General features: G+C 41.2%; 1 protein-coding gene across 1 annotated transcript in view; it reads left to right on the top strand.

Moving 5' to 3' along the window:
- The first annotated feature begins 2,633 nt into the window (after positions 1 to 2,633).
- The window catches only part of LRRC6 (leucine rich repeat containing 6), a 37,273-nt gene continuing 13,680 nt past the window's right edge, over positions 2,634 to 26,226 (top strand). Inside the window, exons 1-10 of the mRNA XM_033155873.1 lie at positions 2,634 to 2,735; positions 5,270 to 5,437; positions 6,654 to 6,731; positions 11,255 to 11,427; positions 12,659 to 12,897; positions 13,710 to 13,898; positions 15,884 to 15,961; positions 17,985 to 18,050; positions 18,826 to 18,895; positions 20,147 to 20,242. Of these exons, the coding sequence (XP_033011764.1) occupies positions 2,726 to 2,735; positions 5,270 to 5,437; positions 6,654 to 6,731; positions 11,255 to 11,427; positions 12,659 to 12,897; positions 13,710 to 13,898; positions 15,884 to 15,961; positions 17,985 to 18,050; positions 18,826 to 18,895; positions 20,147 to 20,242 (1,167 nt within the window). The 5' untranslated portion in view covers positions 2,634 to 2,725. The remainder of the gene's footprint in view (positions 2,736 to 5,269; positions 5,438 to 6,653; positions 6,732 to 11,254; positions 11,428 to 12,658; positions 12,898 to 13,709; positions 13,899 to 15,883; positions 15,962 to 17,984; positions 18,051 to 18,825; positions 18,896 to 20,146; positions 20,243 to 26,226) is intronic.

Genomic DNA, 26,226 nt, shown 5'->3' with positions numbered 1-26,226 from the left:
GTTTTTGTTTTTAAACCGCATGCCTTCAAGCTACACCAAGGACACAGATGAAAAAGCATTTTTCTACTTGCACTTTTGATGTGCTTTCGAACTGCTAGGTGGGCAGGAGCTGGGACCGAGCAATAGGAGCTCACCCCGTCGCGGGGATTCGAACCGCCAACCTTTTGACCCATGACCCAATATGCACCCTATTTGCTGATCAAACTGCTAATCTCGGAAAGAATGGAGTGCCTGAGCAATGAATGGATGCTGTTAGCAAACTAGCCTCATCCTATAGCTATGTGTGCATTGCATGGGAAAGACAGTCAGTGACCTTTAAGAAATGCTTGCCCACTATTTCTGATGTTCTTGTTGGGGAACCCAGAGAGGCTTCCCCACACAACAGTTTGAAAACTGAGGCCCTCCCTTAATCCAGTGCAGGACTGTTTGTTTGCCAGTTTATCAGTCAACAGGATAAGTCCAAACTGATTTTATGAAAGGTTCATGTTTGATGACCTGCATCCAGTTTTCCAAACTGGGTTGGGAGTGGATATGGGGAAACTCAAGTTCAGACTTCCCACTGGAGGGCCTAGAGGTACCATTGTCTCTTTCAGAATATGCCTACCTTGCATGGCTGTTGTGAGGATAAAGCACCACTCTGAGTTACTTGGAGGAAAGGCAGGCTGTAAATAACTCAGTAAATTAGAATAAATGATGTCATGCATTCAGTCCAGCTGTGCCACTCACTCTAATCCCCTGCACTATAAATTTCTTGGTCAAGAAATTTCAGGATTTTTGTATCATTTGTGCACCTTTCTTACTTGCAATACTGTATAAACTACAATAAGAGCAAATCGCCACATTTCAGTGATATTTATCATCAAGGCACCTAATCCTGAAACCTATACTGTACTTGTCTTTGAACACATATTTTACAATAAAGTTTTTGATGCACATTAGTGCAATTATCATTATTTTTATGTTGCAGATACACTTGTTATTTTGAAATCTGAAGTATTCATTTGTGAAGAAAGAAATTGCTTGGTTCCAAGTTTGTGGGGCAATGCAGAGCACTACACAATCAACTTGATGTGCAAAATTGTGGCAGGCAAAAAGGTTGCATATGCAACCATCTACCTGTCCATCAGCTTTTCCCCATCTTCCATTATCCTATTACTCATCTGTAGTGGGACTATAGCTCAGAGGCAGAACGCATCCTTTGAACACAGACACCCCCAGGTTCGATCCTTGGCAAACACCAGTCCAAAAGGAGTCCCAGGAAATAAGCGCTAGGAAGGAATCCCTACAAAAGACCATGAGGAACTGCTCCCTGACAGACAGATGCTAGTCAGTAGTGCACTGTATTTTTGTACTTCCAGTGCTTCCAGGCTGTGACACTTTATGGTTTACATTTTTGGTTCTTTGTTTTCTTTGTGTTATGCTTGCAATTTTTGTTTTGTTCACACACACGCACGCAGAAAGTATTAGTTAGACTGATTCTCTCTTTATAAAGTGCACCTTGAGCCACCAGATGGTGCAGTTTTACAGCCGAGTTTGTTGTCTTCCCTGCAGGTATCCTTACATGTGAACCCAAAGGCACTAATCCCTTCCATCTCTGCCACAACTGCCCCTTAATAGAGGTATACTGCTTCTGGACCTGGATGTTCCATTTAGCTGCCATGGCCAATAAGCCATAAAGGTCCCGAGGGCCCTGAATCAGTCCAATCTTCTCAGGAAGATTTTAAAGCTGTGACTATGGGCAGTGAGTTCCAAAGGTTAAATTAAGTCCAGGGAATTCCATGTATGAAGAGCAACCTAGAAACTGAATAAAAAAATAAAATTGCACATCTTCAGGTCAAGCCCCAGCAAAAATGTTCCTCTTCAACCAGGCCTTCTGTTGATCAACATCCTATGTCCTTTTAAGTGTGTGTGTGTTACTGGCTTGTTTTGTTTTTAATCACGGATTTTGCGTTTTTGTTTTGCATTTTCATGCTGTGAAATTCCTCCTCTTTGGGTGAAGGGGTGGTATACAAATTTGACAAACAATACTTCCCTTTTAAAGCCACAGTGGGGCGTTGTTTAGCACGCCTCCAAAACAAGCGAAGCTACTTTCGAGATTAAAACGTTTATTTCGCAAAGCACAGGTGAGCTCGTGGCTTGATTCGCGCCGCATTGGTGTTGCTCTGTGTTATCCATTGTTTTTCAAGTCGCTTTGAGATTCATCCGAATGAAAAGCGGCACAAAAATACTGGCAACGTGGGAGGGCTGTTCCCGCCAAAGGGGTGCGAACCCAACATAGTGGTTCTACACTTCCGGCGCAAAACCGAACTGCCTCCCCCCCCCCTTTTCTAACCCCCTCCAGATAGTCAAGATAGTGAGCCCGGGGCTGGCTAGGCATTTCGTTGGCCTACAATGCAACCTCCTCGCCGCTACCGGCTTGTCTGTGCGTTCGCCTTGCTGGGAACCAGCTCCGGACCCTTAAAACATAAGCGTGGTCAAAAACCCCGCGAGAGAAGCCACTCGGCGTCGTCCGGTTCGGTGCCGGAATTGTATCGGGAGAGTTCCATTTCCCCGCCCCCTAAGCCCTTACCTCTTTAGACTCCGCGAGGAAAGAGGAACATAATACTGTATAAATCGCCGGCTGGGCCCCGCCTCCTGCGCTCGGTTGCCATGGCGACAGCGTTGGCCGTTAGGAGAGAGGCTGCCGCCGAATTAGCGAGGCAAAGCGAAGGCCCCGCGAGCGGCCATGGGGCGCAGTGAGTCCCGCTTTCCTCGCGTCTTCGCCGGCGGGGTGGGGAGGGGGTGCGAACCGCTTGGCGCTGAGCCTGAGGGAAAAATGGGGCGGAGGGTGTTTTTTTTTGTGGGGAGGGAGAAGCCCCGGAACCGGTTCCCCCTGAGGGAAAAGCAGCAAAGCGTCTTCAGAGCAGGACCGCGCCGTGCATTTAGAACGCCGGCCAACCGTCGTTTGTAACGGTCGCTCAAAGCACGTGACCCTGCCAGGCCCCCGCCCCGCCCGCAAAGCCTCCTGGAAAATGCAGTTCCCACGCCCTTTCCTGACACCCCTGCGCCTCTTTGCTCCAGGTCTTTTCATCCACCTCCCGCCTGTCTCTGGTCTGGAGCATGTGCAGAGGGCAGGGAGCGTCCTTTCTCCACACACCGTAGCTAAACAGCTGCATAACTTTTAGAAGACACCTGAAGGCAGCCCTGTATAGGGAAGTTTCTTTTAATGTGTCATGTTAGCTGGGCGGGGCCCTATTATTATTATTATTATTATTATTATTATTATTATTTTGGTGATTATTATTATTACCCAGAGTGACTGGGGCAACTCAGTCAGATGGATGGGACACTATTAGCACTATTATTATTATTATTATTATTATTCTTCAGGGCCGGATTTAGGTTTGATGAGGCCCTAAGCTACTAAAGGTAATGAGGCCCTTTATATGTCCAGCTGTCCTTTGTCAACAACAAATTGTCGCTGTTTTTTGTGTTGAATATATGCTATATGGTGATTTATGGACCTAATAGGTATCTGAAGCCATTTGCACATAACAAAATAGGTATTTATTGTTGAACTGAAATACAATTAAGAAGAAGTATATTAATAGTGAAGTAATTATTAAGCTCTAACTTAAAATGATTTTAATATATTTGTTTTTTAGCTTTTATTTTGGAAATGTACATCCAGTTGTTTTTTCTTTAATTTTTTTTTGGGCCCCCCAAGAGTGGGGCCGTAAGCTATAGCTTGTTTAGCTTATACGTAAATCTGGCACATTATTATTGAGGAAAAACAAAATCGAAAATTCTTTCTAGTACCACCTTAGAGACCAACTGAGTTTGTTCTTGGTATGAGCTTTCGTGTGCATGCACACTTCTTCAGATACACTGAAACAGAAGTCACCAGATCCTTAAATATAGTGGGGGAGTGGGGAGGGGTATTACTCAGAAGGGTGGTGGGAATGGGTGATAGGCTGATAAGTGTGGAAAACCTGTTGACGACTCTAAATGGCTGCAATTATTGAGGAGGCATTTCCCCCCCCCCCAAGCCAAGAGCATGCGCAGAGAGCGCTTCTCAAGCCAAGGGGGAATGACTTTGAGGCCAGTGAGCCTGAGCTTATGCAGAGGACATCTTCCCGTACAGGGAGCACATGGAAAGGGGATGCTGAATTAGCTAAGGAGGCAAGGGCACCTGCAGGAAGCGGTTTTCAGCCTGCGGGAAGGGAGCTCGCCTCTGCACATATGCAGAGGGCATTCCCAATTCTGGAAGCCCAAGAGCACATGCAGAAGGAATTTCCAAGTCAAGAGCATGTACAGAGGCAAGGGAGCAGTGGTGGGGGGATAGCTGCACCCCCAATCAAGTAAATAAATAAAAGTACTTAACTAAAAGTAGAAATTGCAGAAAGGTTTAGACAGATTTTTTCTGAGCACTTCGAGTCAATAGAAAGTAATTTAAAACTACTAAGCGCTCACAATGTGCTCCCCCGCCTCTACCCCTCTCTCATAGTGAATAAACTACAAACTTAAGTAAGTTTAAACACTTTACTTATGGTAACCAGAGGTTTCATTCATGCATTGTTTAGGGCTACAGCAAAAAACAAACAAACAAACAGGTAAAAACTTCTGGAGTACAAATTGCAATAGTTAATTTCAAACGTGGAATCTGGCACTCGGGAGCCCCAGTCTCATGCGCCTGGTCAGTTACGTGGTTCAAAAAGAAGAGAAAAGAGAGCAAAAGGAATAGGAAACAAGCCTTACTTCCTCCCTCCCCAAAATCGAGGGAGCATGACCTAGCTGAGCCTTCTCTCAAAATTTACAGCTCTGTGGTCTTTATTTACTAACTAGCAAAGACATGCATTGTTAGGTTTAATTGCAAAATCTCCCACAAAAAACAGCATTGGAATGCATTCTTTATGAGATCAGTTCTGCACATCATTTAACCAAGCTGATGTTGTTTTTTCCTGTGATGAGATTAATTTCCCCACAAAACATATATTTTATATACCACAGAAGGTCTCAGGGTCAATCCCCAGCATCTTCAGGTAGGACTAGGAAAGAGTCCTGCCTGAGACTCTGGAGAACTGCTGCCAGTCAGTGTCAACATTTAATGATGGACCAATGGGCAGCTATTTTTCTATGCTATTGCAAGAAGTATTGCCTTAGAAAAGTATCAAATACAGAAGTGAGAATATAAAGCTCACTTCTGGATTTGATATCTTTCCAATGCAATGAATGTGGCCTTACTTTATGGAAGGAATTGCTTCTATATATACTATGATGTTTCTTTCAGTCACAGAAGAGCTAGTTAGACAAAGGGCAGAACATAACAACTGTGAAATCTTTTCCTTGGAAGAAATTTCCTTACACCAGCAGAATATAGAGAAAATAGAACATCTTGACAAATGGTGCCGGGATTTGAAAATTCTATATCTTCAAAATAATCTGATCCCCAAAATTGGTGAGTAAACTCAGTGATGTATTAATCTGTCTGGCAGCTGAAAATGGTCTTAAGATGATATTGGGAGGGGAAAGTTTTAAAAGGGATAAGGTGTTCCAAGGCCCATAACGTTTTAAGAAGAGAAAGCAGCTTTCAAAAACTCATTTCTGTTTTGTCCTATACAAATAGTTCACAAGCTATAACCAGGAAGTTGTTCATTAATTTACCTTTTTGCTTCCTCTGAAACTTACAAATGCGGTGAGTAAATTGTGTATAGGATCACTCCCTTAATCTCAAGAAGCTGGTGTAAAGCAAGCTGCCATTTTAAGCCAGCGTAGTGTGATGGCAGATCGAAAACTCTTTCAGAGCAAGCCTTCTGCCTGCTGAGTTGGTCCAAGCATGAAAAAAAGGAAAACTAGCCTTTAAAATAGCTTGTCCTACACTTCCATTTTTTGCCAGGTCACGTGAGTATCCTGCTTAAATCCCTGCTGCCTGCTCCTGCTCCCAGAATGCCTGCTTTTGGGGGACAGAGATCCAATCTCATTCTTAGCAGAGCCACAGTCATCTCAGTTCCCCTTCCCTTTGAACTGAATTCATTCACTAGTCTAAGAATGTAGAATGATATTTTGACTTAACCCACTGAATGGGTGGTTAGGGAACTCCACCTCTTCTGGATCAGAATATTCTCAATTCAGGTCTTTCTTATTTAATTGTGTTTTGCCTTTTCCAACGTTGAAGTTTTGTATGTTTAATCCCAAAGCTATACAGTGGCACCTCGGGTTACATACTCTTCAGGTTACATATGCTTCAGGTTACATACTCTGCTAAAACAGAAATAACGCTTCAGGTTAAGAACTTTGCTTCAGGATAAGAACAGAAATCGTGCTCTGGCAGCGCAGCGGCAGCGGGAGGCCCCATTAGCTAAAGTGGTGCTTCAGGTTAAGAACAGTTTCAGGTTAAGAACAGACCTCCGGAACGAATTAAATACTTAACCAGAGGTACCACTGTAATTTATCTGAATGGAATGGTAATGATTTGATTCCTCCCCTTAAAAATACAGAGAGCGGTACAGAAATGAAATGAATAATAATAGTAATAAGGACACTGTGGTCTTTTGGCTTCTTGAAGACTTTTTTTGGGGTCTGTTTTAATTTCTGTTTGGTTGGTAATTTAAAAACTATTACTGTATAAGCCTAACCTTGCAGATTGACGTGATCAGTAATAAATTCTGTTTCAGAAAATGTTAGCAAACTGAAGAAGCTTGAATATTTAAATTTGGCTTTAAACAACATTGAAAAAATTGAGAATTTGGAAGGTAAGATCTTTGCCTTACAAAAAAAATGTAAGTCATGCTTGTTAATATGGAAAAGGATTCATCTTTTTATGATAGAGAATGGTACTGCTGAAACGCTGCTGGATTCGAGGCACACATGGATTTTCTGTTTCTCAGCAGCAGATATTTATTAACTTGTCTAGGTTCAAGTTATTGAACCTGTCAACAAAAGGAATATCAAGCAGAGATGTTTGCATTCAGCAAGTGGAACAAACCTTATCCAGCTTGAGAAACCTCCTTGAAGTGATAGGTGATGCTCAATAGAAGTACTTCCATGCCTGGCTTCTTCATTAGTCTGGGTGAGAAAGAGACCTGCTCTCACTTTATTTTTGTCTGCAGGGGATCCTTTCCCAACACCCTGTGACCTCAAAACATTGTACGTGCTCTTCACACAGTATACCCTCCAGCCCACAGAATTTTGTTGCTACGTTGTTTGAGTGAGTTGGCACGACACTAGATTGAAGCTTGGAGTATTGTGCTTTAATAGTCATGGCAATATATTTCAAGTGATTGCCCAATTCTCCAGTGCGGCAGTTGGACTGTTGAACTATGCAAGCTAGCCAAAAGGTAGCTTTGCAATCGGACTGGTTGATCAAATATCTTCTGTAAGGCTGTGCATTTAAATGGCGATAAGATTAATTTAGAGCCAGTATATTCTAGTATACTGAGGCAGTGAGAGATTTCACTTTCTTGGGTTCCATGATCACTGCAGATGGTGACAGCAGTCACGAAATTAGAAGACGCCTGCTTCTTGGGAGAAAAGCAATGACAAACCTAGACAGCATCTTAAAAAGCAAAGACATCACCTTGCCAACAAAGGTCCATATAGTTAAAGCTATGGTTTTCCCAGTAGTAATGTACGGAAGTGAGAGCTGGACCATCAAGAAGGCTGATCGCCGAAGAATTGATGCTTTTGAATTATGGTGCTGGAGGAGACTCTTGAGAGTCCCATGGACTGCAAGAAGATCAAACCTATCCATTCTCAAGGAAATCGGCCCTGAGTGCTCACTAGAAGGACAGATCCTGAAGTTGAGGCTCCAGTACTTTGGCCACCTCATGAGAAGAGAAGACTCCCTGGAAAAGACCCTGATGTTGGGAAAGATGGAGGGCACAAGGAGAAGGGGACGACAGAGGATGAGATGGTTGGACAGTGTTCTCGAAGCTACTAACATGAGTTTGGCCAAACTGCGGGAGGCAGTGAAGGATAGGCGTGCCTGGCGTGCTCTGGTCCATGGGGTCACGAAGAGTCGGACACGACTGAACGACTGAACAACAACAACAACATATTCTAGTATGCCTACCTCATCCTCGTCTCTAGAAATGGATCCTTGGCTATGCTGTTGCTAGAATTCTGGGGGGGGGGGGAGGACTTGATTTTGAGAACAAAATGTGAGCTTCTAACAGTTCAAGCATGTCCCTGTTTTTCTCCCACAAAAAGCAGGAGGCTCCAGGGGGTGACTTTTATTGTGAGGAGAAAATGTTGGAGACCTGTTTTGTTTGTTTATATAATGTGCCGGTTGGGCAGATGGAAAGCAGGTGTGTGCACGCAAGCAGAAAGGAATATAGCTTAGTTTCACCCTTGGAATCTCTGCTTTATGTCTGAAATCTGAGAGAGCTACTGCCAGATAGAGATGCTGCTGGCTCAGTGATGTCCTGACTCCGCCATACCAGGTGGCAATAGAGTCAAGGCCAGCCAGCCATGGATAGATCCAAGTGAGCAGCTTGCTCCAACAAAGGCTGGAGGCAAACCGGCTTTTATGAGTACTTTCCTCCATTCTGCCCTTTCCAGGCTCTAGTCCTTTGGCCTGAAGACTGGATCTTAGAGGGTTGTCTCCTTGGCTTGAAGACAAGTGCCTCACATTCTTTCTGTGAACTCCCACCTGGTGTGGAGACACAGCAGTGCAGGAAGGACTCGATTCCTCCAGCGAATCAGGCTCAGAGAAGGGTATCTGTGAGTTTTCTGACTCAGGCTCTCCATGTTCTTGACCACCAGCCTAAGGTTCCATGGGCTCCAGATCTTCAGCCTTAAGAACCAGGTCCAATTCCCCATCTGGTCATGCAGCAGCCCTAGACTTGGTCAGCTCTTCTACCTCTGACTCTAAGCTGGAGGCTGTGGCCATGAAAGATGGAGCAATGGTCTGGCTCAATATCAGCTTCATTTGTTAATCTGATTGTGTAGGAGGGCAGCCATTTGAAAAGTGTAGCACCATTAGTAATCGTGTAGAAGAAGGGGACTTAAGCAGGTGCAGCTTGCATGATGTGCTTCAGGGCTGAAATCCACTTTTCTATACATCTATTAAAGGTTCAGGAGCCCTGTCCACCTTTTCATCTTGTTATCCCATCTTTCAGCAGAGTAAATCAGATAATGTAGTTAGGTTGCAATCCTGCACAGACTTTTTGGGGAGTAAGTTCCACTGAAAACTGGCATTTACTTCTCAGTAGACCTGTGTAAGATTGCAGTGTGAGGCTGTGTTCTAGATCCATTTACCCAAAATTAAGTCTGACTGAGCTTACGGGAAATCACTTCTGAATGTTAGTTACATTCTTCACAGCACAAGGCAGTTATGAAAGAATGTGGAAAAATCACAGACCAACTTAGCAACCAATTACAGGAGAAACATTCAGTGTGCAAGGCAGAAGCATATTGCTGTAGCTAGAGTCCCTTTAAAAATGGAAACTGATAACAGCCCAAATGTATGCTAAGATTAATCAGAATATAAATGAAGTTCCCAGTATATGATTGCGTATAACTCTGGAGAACTACTTTTTTCTCCCTTCTGATTTCATCCTGCTTTTATGTGAGACAACTGTATCGACTAAAAAAAATCCCACTTTGGAAGCTCAGAGTTGCAAAATTAACCCTCTAATCATCTGGGTCACATAAAACCATAAATCTTAGATGTATTATATATAATCTGATCGAATTTGTCCCTTTTTTGAGATGGGGTCAGCCCCAGGCTAAGCACCTCTAATAGATTATATCCTATAAGAACATGTCTACGATCAAAAGAAAGCTAAAGTTCCTAGTGACCACATGTAGAGAACAGAAGGGAGCAAATGGTCTAAATACAGGAAACACGTGCAGGACAGAAATGATAGCAATTGCAGTTCCGTACTGTTCCCTCTGCTACAGGAGTGTTAAGGCTAAGATTTCTTGTATGCTGGCTGGGCAAAGCAGCAGTCCAGCAAAGGGGCAATGTTTCAGGGCAAGGTTGCCAAAATAATTTAAATATTCCTGCTGCATATGATCCGGAAAGGTATCAGCTATAAATGGGGTTACCAAATAGAAAGTCAGTAGAGAGACATTAATTGTTCCAATAAGTGGAGCCTTATTTGCCCCTACGGGTTCCCACAGTTGCGCCCGGTGAGAATACATGGAAGCAGAAAAGACCTGAGGCTGCTGGCTTCAGAGAGAGAAAGATTTATTTTTTGCATGCAGAGGTACCTGCGGTGTTCAGACATCCAAGCAAGTACAAAAAAGTCAATTTTCAGACAGTTCTTATAGACAGTTCTCTGGCTCTGCCTCTTGTACATCCTTGTCCATTTAAGGAACATTTCCTGTTGTACATTTCCTGTTGTACATATAAGGCAAAAGGACTTTTAGCCCTGAGTTGGTTCATGCGCACTCCAGCAAGCCATCCTATCTCTTGACCTAGACAATTCCTCTCTATACAAGGACAGTTACTCTCTGTGTTATCTCCAGACTCTTTAGTCATAGCTTGCCAGAAGTGCAATGCAGATCAGAGTTCACAGCTTTACAGAGAGGTTTCATCAGGCAAAGCTTAAAATGTTCTTTTACTTCTGGACTAACAATACATTCAGGTAAATATATACAGGTTAGCTAATTAACCCCTTCTTCCAAGGGCTGCAGATGTGTTCTTGTTAAGGCTATTAAGATGGATAAATAAATAAAGATAAAATAAAGTACTCCTTCCACACAGTACATAGTTAATCTGTGGAACTCGCTGCCACATGAGGCAGTGATGGCCACCAACTTAGATGGCTTTAAAAGAGGATTGGACAAATTCATGTAGGCGAGGGCTATCAACGGCTACTAGTCATGATGCCTGCGCTTCCACAGTTGAAGGCAGCAATGCTTTCTGAATACCAGCTGTTGGAAAGCGCAGGAAGAGAGGGTGCTGTTGTGCTCGATTCCTGCTCATTTCCCAACAGGCATCTGGTTGGCCACTGTGAGAACGGGATTTAGGACTAGATAGGCCTGAAGCAAACTCTGCACATAGTTCTCAATTTTTACACATTTCAAACGAACATCATATTTAATTGACTCTTCTGTTTTATAAGAAGTCTGAGTTAAAAACAAGCACGCTGTCATAATTTTTAAAATGTCAGTTATCTTCTTAGAATCTGACGTTTGTGTTTGTGAAATGAAAGGCAAGCAAAAGCTGTGTCCCCTGATGACTCGGAGGTGAGAGGGTGTGCTTATTAAATGCAGAGTTAATAATGATTTTTTTAAAAAACAACCCCCTCTCATATTTGCCAAATAGGCTGTGAAGAATTGCAGAAGCTGGATTTGACAGCTAATTTCGTTGGAGAATTGTCCAGTGTTAAGACCCTGAAAAACAACATACACCTTGAAGAGCTCTTCCTTATCGGAAACCCCTGCACTGATTTTGAAGGCTATAGGCAGTTTGTCGTTGCTACCCTTCATCAGCTCAAAGTACGTCTCATGTAAAATATTAACTGCATGCACCTTTCCTTTGTGTCAAGGGCAAGGTTAACCCAACACACTAAAGCAAAATATAGATTAGAGATGTAGCATTAATTTGGTTCATTTGTTTTACCAGTTGAACTCAGTAGGGCTTAGACACGAATTAAATTAATTCAAAGTTTTTATACTCTGCCCTTCCTCCAAATCAGAGCACAGTGTGGCTGATAATACAACATACAGTGTAAACAGCAATATAAAACAAAGCAAAACCACATATCCACTGTAAAAACAGCAGCACCAAGCCTCAACTCTAACCAGTATCGGCACCATCAGGTTCCAGTGGCTGGGACAAATAACTATGTTTTGACTTGTTGTCTAAAAATAGCTAACGTGGAGAGTTGTATAGGTTTGCATTGTATACCTGTAGGTCTGAACTGTTAATCAACTAAAAACATGCATTTGCTTAATTGGACAGGATATAATTTCTTAATTATTTTTAATACATGTGCTTATAAATATGCATATTGCCAGTACCATCCTAAAAGAGGAACGTAGGATGGATTTCCTTCTCTAAGATGATACCTCTTCCAACACATGGATGCATGATCTAAAAATAAAGGAAGTATGCTTCTTAACTATGGTTTTTAACCAGAGGCAAATTTTGCATATTTTAATCTATTCACCTGATATTTACTAAACAATATGAAAAAAAAGGAATTGGTAAAAGTCCAGTTTATGACCACTGACTGACTTGCTTTTGATTTTTTCCTGGAGCAAAACATAGCTGTATGTACACCAGTCTTGTTAATAGGTTGTAAAAACTAGTCCACATGTAAAATATGTTTTAGACTCTTGTCTAAAACTTCTATTTCCTTCACGAAGTTAAAAATGATTTACATAAAGTAGCTTTAAGAAACATACAGTGTGGCATCAAATAACCTCCACAATGACCCAGTTCAGGTATAACAGGAAATCATACTTAGCTGTGATGTGAAAGAGCCACAATAAGCTACTTTGTGTGTACAACTCTGGAAGGGTTTGCAATAAACCAATGTGATCCTTTGCCTGAGGAAGGTTAGTCACCTGGGCTATAGTTTGCTGAGGTCAAGCATCATGGAGAAACAGTGGGTAGTTTTTATTTCAGTTGTATACTAAAATGGATTTAATAAAAATGATTGAATGGGGGATGGATTTCTTTGGTGTTTGTATTGAGCTTTTATTTTGTTCCCTCCCTTTTAAGTTTTTGGATTCTAAAAAGATAGGGCGTTCAGAGAGGATTCAGGCTTTACAGAGCTATCCTGAGGTAGCAAAACAAATCCAAGAGCAGGAGAAGGCCTACCTCATTAAAAGAAGAAAAGAAAAAGAAGAGGCACAGAGAAGGATACAAGAAAAGCAGGAGAAGAAGAAGAAAAATGAGAAGCAAAAGAAATGTAATCCAGGATGCAATGGACGGTGGTACACAGACATCAATAACAGCATGTATGTGTTTTCATCAGCCCATTTTGTATCTTTCTCTTGATACAGATTTTTTTCTGCCCTGGAAAGACGTACAGGTGAAACTCGAAAAATTAGAATATCGTGGAAAGGTTCATTTCTTTCAGTAATTCAACTTAAAAGGCGAAACTAATATATGAGATAGACTCATGACATGCAAAGCGAGATATGTCAAGCCTTTATTTGTTATAATTGTGATGATTATGGCGTACAGGTGATGAGAACCCCAAATTAACAATTTCAACTCTGGGGTTTTTATCAGCTGTACGCCATAATCATCACAATTATAACAAGCAAAGGCTTGACATATCTCACTTTGCATGTCATGAGTCTATCTCATATATTAAACTCCAGTAGCTAATGAAAACAGTTGCTTTACATAAATGGACTTTTCCACGATATTCTAATTTTTCGAGATTCACCTATATGTGTAGCATAAGGGTAGGCTATCATATGTCTCTTTAGGTCACATGGGGCTCTCATGTGCTGAGTATCTCAATCAGTATCTGCCCTGCCACCTGAAGCAAAATGGGTGTAAACTGAAGAAATTGCCTTCTCTGTGGTGGCACCATAATTATGGAATTGCTTCCTCTATGAGGCTTGCCTGGCATCCACGTTGTTAAACTTTCAGCGCCCGGTGAAAACGTTTTTATTCCCAGACTTTTAAATTTTTAGCTGCCACACTCAACCATATTTTATTACAATGTAAAGCATGCCAGACACATGATTGAAAAGTGGGGTATGATTTAAAATGAATAAAGCTTCAAGATAATTAGTATGTGTGTTGCTTTTTTCAGCCCATACTCTGTAAAAGAGAGAGAGAACCAGCAGAAGGCTGAAGAAGGAAATGAATACCGTGATTTAGTGATAAAGGAAGATGACGAAGAAGAGCGAGCCTTTTGGGAGGAACCTGTGCCTCATACTCCAGAGGCTAGGTTAGAAGCTCACAGATACATTGAAGAGAAAAATAAAGCAAAGGAAAACAGGTATAATTATAATGCAGTTTTGCCACGTTTGCACTGATTTTCACTTATCCACAATACCAAATATTGTTTATCTTTGCACCTTCTATCTCCGTGGCATTCAGCATCGCTTAGGTCTAATGACTATAATCTGCACAACATCTTTATTGTAGAAATAAAAAAGTAGAGATAGCTGTGTGGGACTGTAAGAAAAAATCCAGAATCCATATTAGGGCAATAACTATTATGCCACAAAAATATTGCAGATGTTGGCTACGAGTTTCTGCTGTAGAATGTACCTGTATAAATGCCCCGTGGTACCCTGCAGTAGTTTAAAGCAGTGGTTAAAGCAAGGTGCATGGTTACAGGTAAAAGTTAAGGTAAGTGAGGTGATGCTTGAGTACAGGAAATGGTAAAAGCTGGGAAGTGATCTTCCTCCAGTAGAGAAGGGGATCTGTGGGTGGATTGCTCCTCCCACTCGCTCCACTAGACAGGACCAGTCAAATTCTCTCATGAGACTGGCTGAGTGGTGACTGAGCCATGAAATTCAGGTTCAAATCTCGTATCTGTGCCAGAATTGCACTCTCTGGTTCTGCTCGTTTGGTTGAGTAATTTAAAATTTATCCCAGTGTTGCAGGAGCTACTATTAGATAAGATACTCCCATGTAGCCGGGAGAATAGGCAAGATGTTCTCCTTCAGCACCATCTGCAGTGCATTTGGTGGGTGGGAAATAATACTGGCCTGGTTTGCAGTATCTTTTTGGATGTTCATGAGATAATGAATATGAAGCACTTTGAATACTCTATGCTCTAGATCTGCACTGGTTGCCTATTTGCTGCCGGACCAAGTTCAAGCTGTTACTATCAGTATATTAAGCCCTTAATACAAAGGTTTTCAATAAACAGCTTTGGTGCAAGCCTTTGGGAGGCAGAGAAGTGAGAGGGCATCAGAGGAGGGAGGGGAGGAAAGAGGGACAGGCCAGTGTTGCCAGCGGCACCCTGAACATCATTCAAGGTACCCCAGGGTGCCATGGCACACAGGTTGAAAACCACTGACTTAATAGATTGGGACCAGTTTACTTGCGGGATTGCGTCGCTCCATATATGACCACTTGGTCACTTTGATCTGCAGAACTGGCACTGTTATAGGTGCCACATACTTCTCATTTCGCACCTGTAAGAAATCAGTCTTTAAGTGTGGCAAAACCTATGCTTTGGAACCTATCCTTTCCTCTTGACATCAGGCAGGCATTTTCACTGCACAAAATATATGTTTGTGACACACTCTCCCCACGGCATAAGCCTTTCAATTTTAAAAACACTGACTTAAGCATATAGAGTATATTCTAACATGTTTATATCGTGCTAAGAGCAGGAGGGGAAGATTTTGCCTAGGAGATTCGGGATTAGACTCTTGCAGTTCTGTTTGTGGAATATTTGCTGGCTCCAGTGCTCATGAACAAACAGCCACCATCTCTACATTAGAACTCATTACGATAACTGTACATGACTTGCTTTCAAAGTACCATGGAGAGCTCCCCTTTTTAACGGTCCATTGCATGCAGTGAAATCGGCCAAGCACTCCTTCTTTACAATACAGGTATTACCCATGCACCATGTTCAAACAGCAGGGACACAGGCACCTTGGTTATAAGGTTAGAAGTAAGTTTCATTAAAATTAGGTGCGTAAGACTAGCATTGACAGAGCAATTATTTGGAGACAGCTGTTTGGACTGGCATTTGTTATCCAAGAACTGAGCCAATTGGGGGATGACAATATAACTGACTGCAGTTTTAACTTTATTTGCATTTCTGAAGTAGAGCAACATGCCAGGTGTCCTCCTTGCATTAAGCAAATGTTTTTGTGTTTTAATCAAAAGCTAGTTCACACCCAAAAAGCTTCCTCTTGTCTTTCCATTTCTGTCTTGGTTATCTTGCAAAAAGGATGAGAAAGAAAAAAAAACAACCAATAAAATACTGAAAATCCTTTCCTCACTTTTCTTTGGTAGAGAACAAACCAAGAAAAAGAAACCACCGAGGACTTTAATCACTGCAGAAGGAAGAGTTCTGAATATAAATGAACCTAAGTATGTAAGGAGGAATGATCACTTGGGTTGTGTGGCCTTTTCGTGATGGAATTGGTTAAGCTATACACAGTTTTGAGAACTTTCCCGAAATTGTTGTGTCAGATTCTAAAATCTCCTGATATGTAAATGTATATGCACATATGAATTTTCCATATTTCCCCAAATCCATATGCTGCATACACTCGTTTCAAGGTATGGAGAATTTTTGAATAGACATCAAGTCCCCACACTTAGGTTCTTCCAATCCCTTAGGTAGGATTTCCACATTAAAGACAATCTGGCCTTTGCTGCTTTTCTTTATTCAGATCAAGCAAGTTGCAAAGAGAATGAATAAATCTCTTCTGCGTACCTGAGTGCCATGAGGAGAAAGAAGAATAGTGGCAGGAAGGAAATATTGATGTTTACCTACGGTGTCTCACAAGATACGCACCGTTTTATCGATGTCCCTGCTTTGCTGTAAAAATGTGTTGACAGCTGTACAAAAATAGGAGTAGCTTGCTTGTGTGAAGACGTCAAGTGTGTAATATCTTAAAATGTTGTGTTGACAGATCGGAATTATGGTTCTGGGAGCTACAGACATATTGAAGGAAGCTCTAGAGCCCCAGAGACTCGTGTTGTCAATAGTTACTGAATGATATGTACTATTGCCTTCTTTCAATGGATTCGTATTGAGGGCCAGATTTTTATAAACTGTTAAGCAGGTTTGTGAGAAGCAGTAATATCCCCACCACCACCCAGTGCAACTCAGTTTCACAACGTCATTTTAATGCAGAGATGGGGAATCCGTGGCCCTCCTATTTGCTGGACGACTATTGTTCCTGGCCAGTGGCCATGGGGGCTGAGGCTGATTCGAGTTAGAGTCCAATAAGATGATTCCCTATCCCTGTTTGAATGCATATGAAAAATGTTGGATTGGTGAGATCGAACTATACCAAGGTTATTATAATTCTTAGCCTTTAAATAGCACCTTGGATCATTCCAAAGGTTTTACATACAGTGGGCAACATCCAACAATGTAGTTCCATTTGTGCAGAGATTTCTCTTTTTGCCATGAAACTTGCCCTCCCTCTCCTTTCCCTGTGTGCCCTTCCCAAATATGCTCTGGAGCGTTAGGGGAACTTTTCCAGAACAGATTTAGGGGGCATGTGGAGATTGCTTGAGGAGAAAGAGGGGAAGTTCCATTGCACAGCCAAAAGTCCTTGTCTTTCGTTGGATACTGCCCATTATATTAGCATACACTGCAGAGCAGGGGTTGAGACAGAGAAAATAATGGCTTCCCTAAGGCTATCAAGAGGCAAGATACAAAACAGTTTAAAAAAAAAATCAGTCTCCTTAGCTACTATACTAAACTCTCGCCCTTGTCACTCTGGTGTTATAACATCCCATGTGATAACCTGAACTGTACTGGGTGGAGAACAACTGAGACCAAAATGAGTTCAAAACAGATCTATCAGAGCTATAGAGAAGGACCATGTTTTGCATGGAGGAAGTCCCAGGTTCAGTCCCTGGGTATCCAGTAGTTTCTGTGTGAGAGACTGGAGCGCTGCACTGGTCAGAGTAGACCAAAATGGGCCAGATGGCAGATTCGTATGTTCCTACCCCAAATACTTGTATCATCATATATACTGATTTTCTCAATGGTTTGCTCAGGGATTTTAGTTTGTAGAATAATGCATAGCTCAGTAAAGCTTGTTGAAATAATGGGACCTGGAAATCGCTTTGCAAAACAAATACTGTTCCTGAAGATAATGTTCAACCATCACCCCTTCTTGTTAGTTTTTGGCCAGCAGGTGTCTCTCTTCCAGCACAGATATATAGCTTTGAATTAAACTGACCTTGTGTCACTCACAAGCAACAAACCAGAGCACAGTTTGTGAGATGTTCTGTAGGATTCTGCAGATATGTTAAAAGAAGGATGTATGCCTTGTTAATGCTAAATCTAAAGCAACTAGCAGTTGAAGTCTGCACACTGTTTCTTTCCATTCTAGTAATGTTGTGCAATTCTTTTTGCTATTATTGCTAGGCTTCCTTTCTCTTTAAAAGATGATGAAGCAAACAACCAGTTCATCCTGGATCTTGCTGTTTACAGGTCAGAAAAAAATCACTATATTTGCACTGCTGCTGTGCCTGCTTTTGGACACTGCTGAATGTTATTAGTTACTCAACTGTTGGCTTTCCATTCATACTTTCATATGCACAGTGGATGGTATTAAATTGGCTAAGTGAAGCAGCAAATATTATATTGCACATATTTGCCCGTTTGTTTTCCGTAACTGGGCCAAATACCAGTGTTGCGGGAGAAGGGAGAGTTTTGACATCAGGGAAAATGCTTTAGGGCAGAGCATTAGCACACTAACACAAGCCTCAACCCGAGTCATGCTCCTCCAAGGCTGCTTTTAAAAAAAATGAAATAAAGAGATGGGTGATCTGAAGGCATCTCATCTACTTTGGCCCTTAGTGCAAAGGTACTGAACTGGATTTCATTTGCAGGTTTGATGCAGTTTCATCAACCCTTAATCCAGACAGGTTTGTTATCTCACTACAGCAGCAAACATTTCTCACCTGTGGTTTCATGCAAATTGAGACCCAGTCTATGTTGACTGTTGGGATGCCTGTATTCTATGGGTGATTTGCTTATTGGGTTTGATTCTTGCTTCAGTCGTTCAAGTGATATCACTGTTCTCTCTCCCCCCCTTCCCCTTTGGGTCTGGTCTGAGTAAAAGTGTCGAATGCAACCATGCGACTCTTGGTATAACATGAGCCACGCTAGAAGGGAACAGAGAGGAGTTTAATCCTCCTAAGGAAGGCTCATAAATTAAGGAACTATTAAACTAAATGGACTCCTTTCCCTCCCCATTTCAAAGACATCTAGACACCTCCCTACTTGATATTGATGTACAGCCTACTTACATCCGAGTTATGATCAAGGGAAAGGTTAGTATGCTTTGTTGTTATTGCTTTTATTTTATGTTTTTTCAGAAGTTTTATTTTGACTCGTTTCCACTTCCTAATATTGGCTCCTTCAACACGTCAATCCTGTACTTGTTCTATGGATGTTATTGGCCTGGTGGAGTAAAGGAGGAAATCTACTGTTTCCTCACCATTTCAGTCTTGTCACTTCAATCTGGGGGATTTAAGGAATGCAAAGAAAGCCTTCCCTCTTTCTTCTCCCTTCAGTTCCTTGTGGGTTTCCTCTCTGAGACCCAAGTCTTATGAACCCTGATAGTTTTTGTATCTCATTACGTCAGTGAAAATGAAATAAGGTGACAGGCACCAAGACATTGTGTCTGTTTGTTATTTGCCATGCAAAGTTGCATTTGCACTCACTTTCTTGGCTGGAGTATACTTCTTAGCTAACTTTTGGAAAGCAGCTTCACCACACTGCATCAATTACATTCAGGTGTGATATCTTAACTTTTGAAATTAGCCATTTCGGGAGTATTATGCAAAAGCAAAATTGGAAGATGTATTTAACTGATGATGTAGAAAGGCCCTAAGACAGGGAGTCAAGTTCCCCTTCCACACCATTTTTGTTCCTGCTAAAACTTTTATTTGGGATAACTGGAAGGTAAGTTATCCAAAGAGCTGCAATATACTGTGAATAGAGAGATGGAGCATTTTTAAAAATCCCTGTAGATCTTGCATTTTCTTCATTTTTTTGATTTAAAAAATGCCAGTGCTGCTAAGCTACACATTAGAAGCTCTATTCGTAATCATACAGCTAAATGCAGATTAAAAATTACTTTCAGTCTAAAATAGACTAGCATAATTATTCTCATTTAGTTGCCAATATAACCTAAGTATCATGCCATAACCTTCTTTAAAATGTCATGCATTTCACTGACAACACTGAAGGCATACGTGTATGTTTGAAGGCATTCTCTCTCTCTCTCTCATCATACTTACAACGTAAATGAGGACTGTTTAAGATGCAAATCACCCGTTAGGATTGGTATTAATATATACCACAAGAGAGATTTAAGTCAAAAAAATCCTCTTGGATCAAAGACATGTTATTCATATAACTGCACGTTTTTCTATCTGGGTCACAAATGTTTTATTCTTCCTGATTCATACTTCACATCCCTGTAAACCCACAATACTAAGTCTGGTAAACTTATGATTTTTGTATTACCTATATCACAAGTGGTGTAGTTCCTTGTCTGTGTGTTTTGGGTTTTTCAGGTATTTCAACTGGTGCTTCCTGCAGAAGTGAAGCCAGATAACAGCGCTGCTAAAAGATCTCAAACAACTGGACATTTGGTTCTCAGCCTACCAAAGGTAGGGCAAGATGTTCCAACGATGCTCAGAATTCAGTTTTACCTTGGATATGTTTGCCTGCACATTCTTCTTCCTTTCCCCATATGTTCTGCCCTTGAGGCGTTGCAAAACTCAGAGCAAAATGTCCCCCAGAGCACAGTGTTACCGCCAAAGTGGAACAACATCAAACATGAAAGACTGGATAAACAACATAGCCTTCAAAAAGAAGAAATGTGGCAAACTTGAGCCTCAGTGCTGAGTGGACTGCCTCTTCAGTAGCACCTTCAGAGCTAAGCCCATGCTGTCACGATGCAGATTTGATGCCTTGTCTGTCTCTGCAAGCATGTCAAGGCCTTTTCACAACATACTCTTTAGGGCAGAGCTTCCCAAACTGCGTTGTGACACATTAACGTGCCCGCTGCAGTGTGTAGGTGTGTCACACAAATGCGAACTGCACTTCTCCTGGAGCTGGAAAGGGGTTAGTTTAACCTCCGGTTTGCTAGTAAAACTGTATTACTGTGTCGTGAAACGGCACATGTCTAAAAATTGTGTCACCAACGTGAAAAGTTTGGAAAGCTCTGCTTTAGGGACTTGAGATCTTGCTCTCTTAAAGAAGCATTGGCATAAGCAATGATACCTTTTAGTAGACTAAGGGTGTAGGACGCTGCCTTATAGCAAGTTCAGACTATTTGTCCTGGCCTAGTTTTGTCTACTACCCAGCATCCTTTAACCTGGAAATGACAGGGATTGAACATGGGATGTTCTGCATCCAAACAAAGCATGTTCTCAGCCGCTGAGCAGAGAGCTCATCAGGAGCATCATTCTCCAGATGGGTGTGGACCACAGAGTGGAACTTTGGTCGGGCTTTTTATTTAATTATTTTATTGCGTATCGTGCAATTAAGTGGTTGTGCCTCATCTGTGGGACACTCTCCCCACAGCAGACAACAGGAGACACCTTCGTTGGTGACATTTAGGTGTCAGGTTCAAAGCTTTTCATTTAATAAGTCTTTTAATTGTGTTGCTCTTTTACAGTTTTTCTGGTTTGTGGGTTTTAATGGCTGCTTGATGCTTGTTCTGCTGCTTGCTGTTGTTTTTATTGCCTCAGTTCTCCAGTATCTTCATTGCTGGTTTTATTTTATTTTTTGCAGTTTTTCTATACATGCGTTCAGACATGCACAGCAAAGTGTTCAATAGATGCCTGAAATCGGTGGTCACCAATGTGGCTGTCCTACTGGTAGAATAGAATAGTACTTTATTACAGTCGACGACCAGCACACACACACACACACACACACACACAAAAGACACATACAGAATCAATAATAAATCCAATTTAAAATTGATCTGAGATTTGATCTAAAAGGGGTTGGCCGTCTTAAAATTAAAGTACATTAAAGTTGATAATTATTGCTTTAAAAGAATAAATTTAGAAATTAATTAAAAAACCAACAATTCTGTAGTGTAGTGGTCATCACATTCCTACTGGTCGTGTTGGACTACAACTCCCATCACCTCTGAACATTGGCTATAACAGCTGGGACTGATGGGAGTTTGAGTCCAACCTCATTTGGAGGGCACCACGTTGGCCACCCCTGCTTCAACAACAAATGATTTCTTGTTTTATTTTCTCTTGTGGGGTTTTTGAACTGACTGTAATGAAAATTAAATAAAAGCTAAAGTTATGGAAAGCAAAATTTTGCTCCAGTAGCAGGTTGCACAGCTGCAATTTGTATTCCTGGTCTGGAATACATACAGAGGCAAAGACAGAGATGGCTGTGTAGCATTTTAACTGTTCCGATGTTGAAAACTGCTCCCAAGCTGCCTTCAGGACATGTTTTCTTCCCCTTGAGCCATGAATCCTTGCAAAGCTAATGCATCAAGATGCTGGCCTTTTCTCCCAAAGTTATTAACGGAAGGCATTAGCAAGATACTGTGTTCCTTCTCTACTTTTTTTTTTTACATTTGTTCTTAAATCTTTTTTAAAAATATGACTCCTCAGCTGAGATGTATGTAGCCAGTCTCCTTCAAGTTCATACCATCTGTCTTGTCTTGCTAGGCCTCATTAATTCCAGTGGTGCATCTGTAATGACAGGTTTGCAGCCTCATCAGTAGCTGGAATTGTGCCTGAAATGTTATTCATTTGACCAAAATCCACTTCTCCAAAACATTCTGAATACACTTAAAATGAATATTTCTCACACTTCTAAATAATAGAATCATAGAATTATAGAGTCGGAAGGGATCTTAAGGTTCATCTAGTCCAACCCCCTGGAATGCAATAACCTCAACTAGATCATACATAGCAGATGGCCATCCAACCTCTGCTTAAAAACCTCTTGTGGGAGTCTGTTCCACTGTTGAACAACTCTTACTGTTGGATAGTTCTTCCTGAAGTTTAGTCAGAATCTACTTTCTTGTAACTTGAAGGCATTGGTTCGAGTCCTGTCCTCTAGAGCAGGAAAAAGCAAATTTATTCCTTCCACGAGGCAGGCCTTCAGATATTTGAAGATGCCTATCATATCTCCGCTAAGTCTCCTCTTTTCCAGGCTAAACATACCCAGCTCCTTCAAGTGCTCTTCATAAGGCTTGGTTTCCAGACCCTTGATCATCTTGGTTGTCCTCTCTGCACATGTTCCAGCTTCTCAATATCCTTCTTAAATCGTGGCACCCAGAACTGGACACACTACTCCAGGTGCAGTCTGACCAAGGCTGAATAGAGCGAGACTATTACTGTTGATGCAGTCTAGAATAGCATTAGCTTTTTTTGCTGCTGCATCACACTGTTGCCTCATGTTCAGCTTGTGGTCTACTAAGACCAGTAGATCCTTTTCACATGTGCTACTGGCAACCCAGGTGTCCCCATCTTATATTTGTGCAGCTGGTTCTTCTTGCCTAAGTGTAGAGATACTATGGATAGCAGGCACATGCCATTGCAAGTGTGTTCATAAGTAAACTTCACTGAGAGATTTACCCCCAAGTAATCATGCATAGGACTGCAGCCCACAGGACAGGACAATTGGCAAAGGTGTCTGGGAAGGAAATGGTACAATGAGGGAGCCTTCACGGAAAAGGCCTTGTGCGCAACTGCCGCTGACTTCACTGCCTAAGAAAGGGCACCCACACCAGAGATCCATAGTGATCTCTGCAAATGAACAGGCTCATCCAGAGGAATACCTTGATACTTTGGAGGCCTGAGGAGTGACAGGTGAATCTCGACATTTGCAGTGCAGTGATGTACCACTGCCTTGTTGTGCAATACAGAGAGCTGGTGTAGCATAGGACTGAAAGTCTGAACTGTAAATCAAGACACCCTTGGTCCAAATTTCAACTGCTGGAAACTTAACAAGTTCTGCTAGGGTCTTAGATAATCCCCCACCACCCAGTAAAATACCACTTTTTCCAATATGGAACTCAGTCATTGAATGTTGCCAGGATTGTTACCAGAATTGGGCCATTAAGAAGCAGGAGTGAAATATCGGCTTGCTTTCGAGGTTTGTAGAAGTACAAACAAATTCCAACTAAACCCTCACAAAAAAACAAGCCTAAAGAGACAAAAAAAAAGTCCCAAAATGCAGCCAAATGAGAACTGAGCATGCTAAATAGCCATGAATGTAGATTGACAGTTGGAAAACATTAGAATGAGTGGAGAGGAGGAGGGACTGTGGAATAAACTTATCTGGAGGGAATGGCTGCCTGGAACCGTGAACTGGAACACTCCTTTTAGGAGGAATGATGCACTGCAATGTTTTGTTGCTTGTGTCATTTGCAAAGAATAATGCCAATCTACCTTACAGAGTTGATGCATATCTTACAAGTATGTGAAGTGTATTGAACTCTCAATTGTGCCATAGAAATATTTGTCAAAGCAGTGTCTGGAAAGGAACCTTCGCTACATTCAGAGCTGGTCTTCTTGGCAAGCCTATGCAAAAGTGTAGGGTCTCATATGTATTCACTACGCAGATCTGAGGATTCTGGATCTGTGGTCATCCAAAGTGCACATGCAGCACAAGAATAGTAATTCCTCAATTGTATTGATTCATAAGCATCCTATTTGAGAGTTCTTACATCTCAGTGCAAGGCCTACATTGGATGGCTTGTTAATTTTGCAAAACTCCTCCAGCTTTTCAGAACTTGCAGTCCTTTAAGAAAATAAAAAATAAAATATTGCCTTTCTAGTGACCTTGTGGTAGCAAAGATCCTGGAGAGAATAAATTTCTGCATCAAGTAAATGAAAGCATTTCATGTTCCCGGACACACTTTTATTAAGTCTGAAAATTAATGTCCTTCCTTCTTCCAGAGCAAGTAATAAGGGCAGCAAAAGGTTTTAGACAAATAGAACAGGACATTTTTCATCACGAAGCTAACCAAAAGGGAGACTTTCAAGTTTTTGCATAGGGTGGGTTTCCATAGACATTTTATGTTTCACAAAGTCAATGCAAGTTGGCTTCCTGAGTTATGTATGTACTCTGCTGGTCTACTTCAACCCACTTTTCAAAGCATTTTATAAGTGTGCTGGGTTGAGATTGAAAAATGCATTGGTCCGTTGGCACACTTATTTGTGGTATGAAAAGGTGAAAGTACATAAAGGATTCACAAACCATATAATTAAGAAAAATTGTATAGAGTATGGTATCAATATAAAAATTTATTGGAGACAGAAACACCACTTTGGCTTTCACCATTGGAAGACATAGCGGTAAAGAAAAAGAATATGATGGAAGGTTGGGCAACTTATAGAAATTTATTAAGAGAGGAAGGAGGAGAGTTTAAATTAAAAGAATTTAAGGAATTATCAGAAATGTTAACAACATGGGTGCAATATCATCACTTGAACAAAATATTTAAGCAAGATAGGAAACAAGGGTTTGGTGAACAAATATCACAATTGGAGAGAGACCTGTTGGAATGTAATGTTAAAGTGCTGTCTAAATGTATGAGATATTATTGGAATGGGAGACAAACGATGAGCAAGTAAAATCATCAATAATACGTTGGGCAATAGATATTTGTTATAATATAAACATGGAAGCATGGGAACGATTGTGGGATGCGGATATAAAATTTATATCATGTTATGGTTTAAGAGAAAATCATGAAAATGTTATATAGATGGTATCTAACACCTAGTAGATTGGCAAAAATTTATAAATCAAAATTGAATAAGTGTTGGAAATGCAAAGAAAAAGAAGATACGTTTATCATGTGGTAGTCTTGTAGTAAGGTTAAAGCTTCCTGGGAAATGATGTATAATGAATTGAAAAAGATGTTTAAGATAACATTTGTTTTTTTTAAAAAAAAAACCACAGAAGCTTTTCTCTTGGAAATTATAGATGTAGAACTACCCAAACAGTATAGAAATTTATTTATGTATGCAACTACAGCTGCAAGAATTTTACTTGCCCCCAAATGGAAAGAAGTCCTGTCAAGAGATGAACGGATACAAAAGCTTATGAATTATGCAGAAATGGCAAAACTTACCCGAAGAATAAGAAATCAAGATTTCAGTGGGTATCCCATCAGGTCTGCTAGCTTTGTTATTTTTCATTTGGTTAATAGCTATACACAACTCTCTCAGATTTGGAGATACTGCATGCTCATCTCTAATCTCATCTCTAATTGGCTGCCCAGATAAATTTTTGACTATCCTTCAGCTCCTCCATGATAATATGGCAGCAACAATCGCAGATTAAGAGTGGCTCTCAAAGTGAACCATTCACAGTTGAATCAGGTGTTAAACATGGTTGTGTTATCACCCCAACTATTAATTATTTTAATTGCCATGATTCTGCACATTGTCAAAGGGAAACTCCCCACTGGAGTAGAAATCATTAGTCAAAAGGATGGAAAGCTCTTTAACTTGAGTAGGCTGAAAGCAAAGACTGAAGGTACCATAACTTCCGTCATAGAGCTTCAGTATGTTGATGACAATGTAGTGTGTGTGCACTCAGAGAATGAGCTCCAAACCATTCTAAATAGCTTTGCAGAAGCTTACGAAAAGCTTGG

This window comes from Lacerta agilis, chromosome 7 (assembly GCF_009819535.1).
Source record: "Lacerta agilis isolate rLacAgi1 chromosome 7, rLacAgi1.pri, whole genome shotgun sequence".
NCBI classification, from domain to species: Eukaryota; Metazoa; Chordata; class Lepidosauria; order Squamata; family Lacertidae; genus Lacerta; species Lacerta agilis.
Note: the sequence above shows the minus strand (reverse complement) of the source record. Positions and strands in the feature narration are given on the sequence as shown.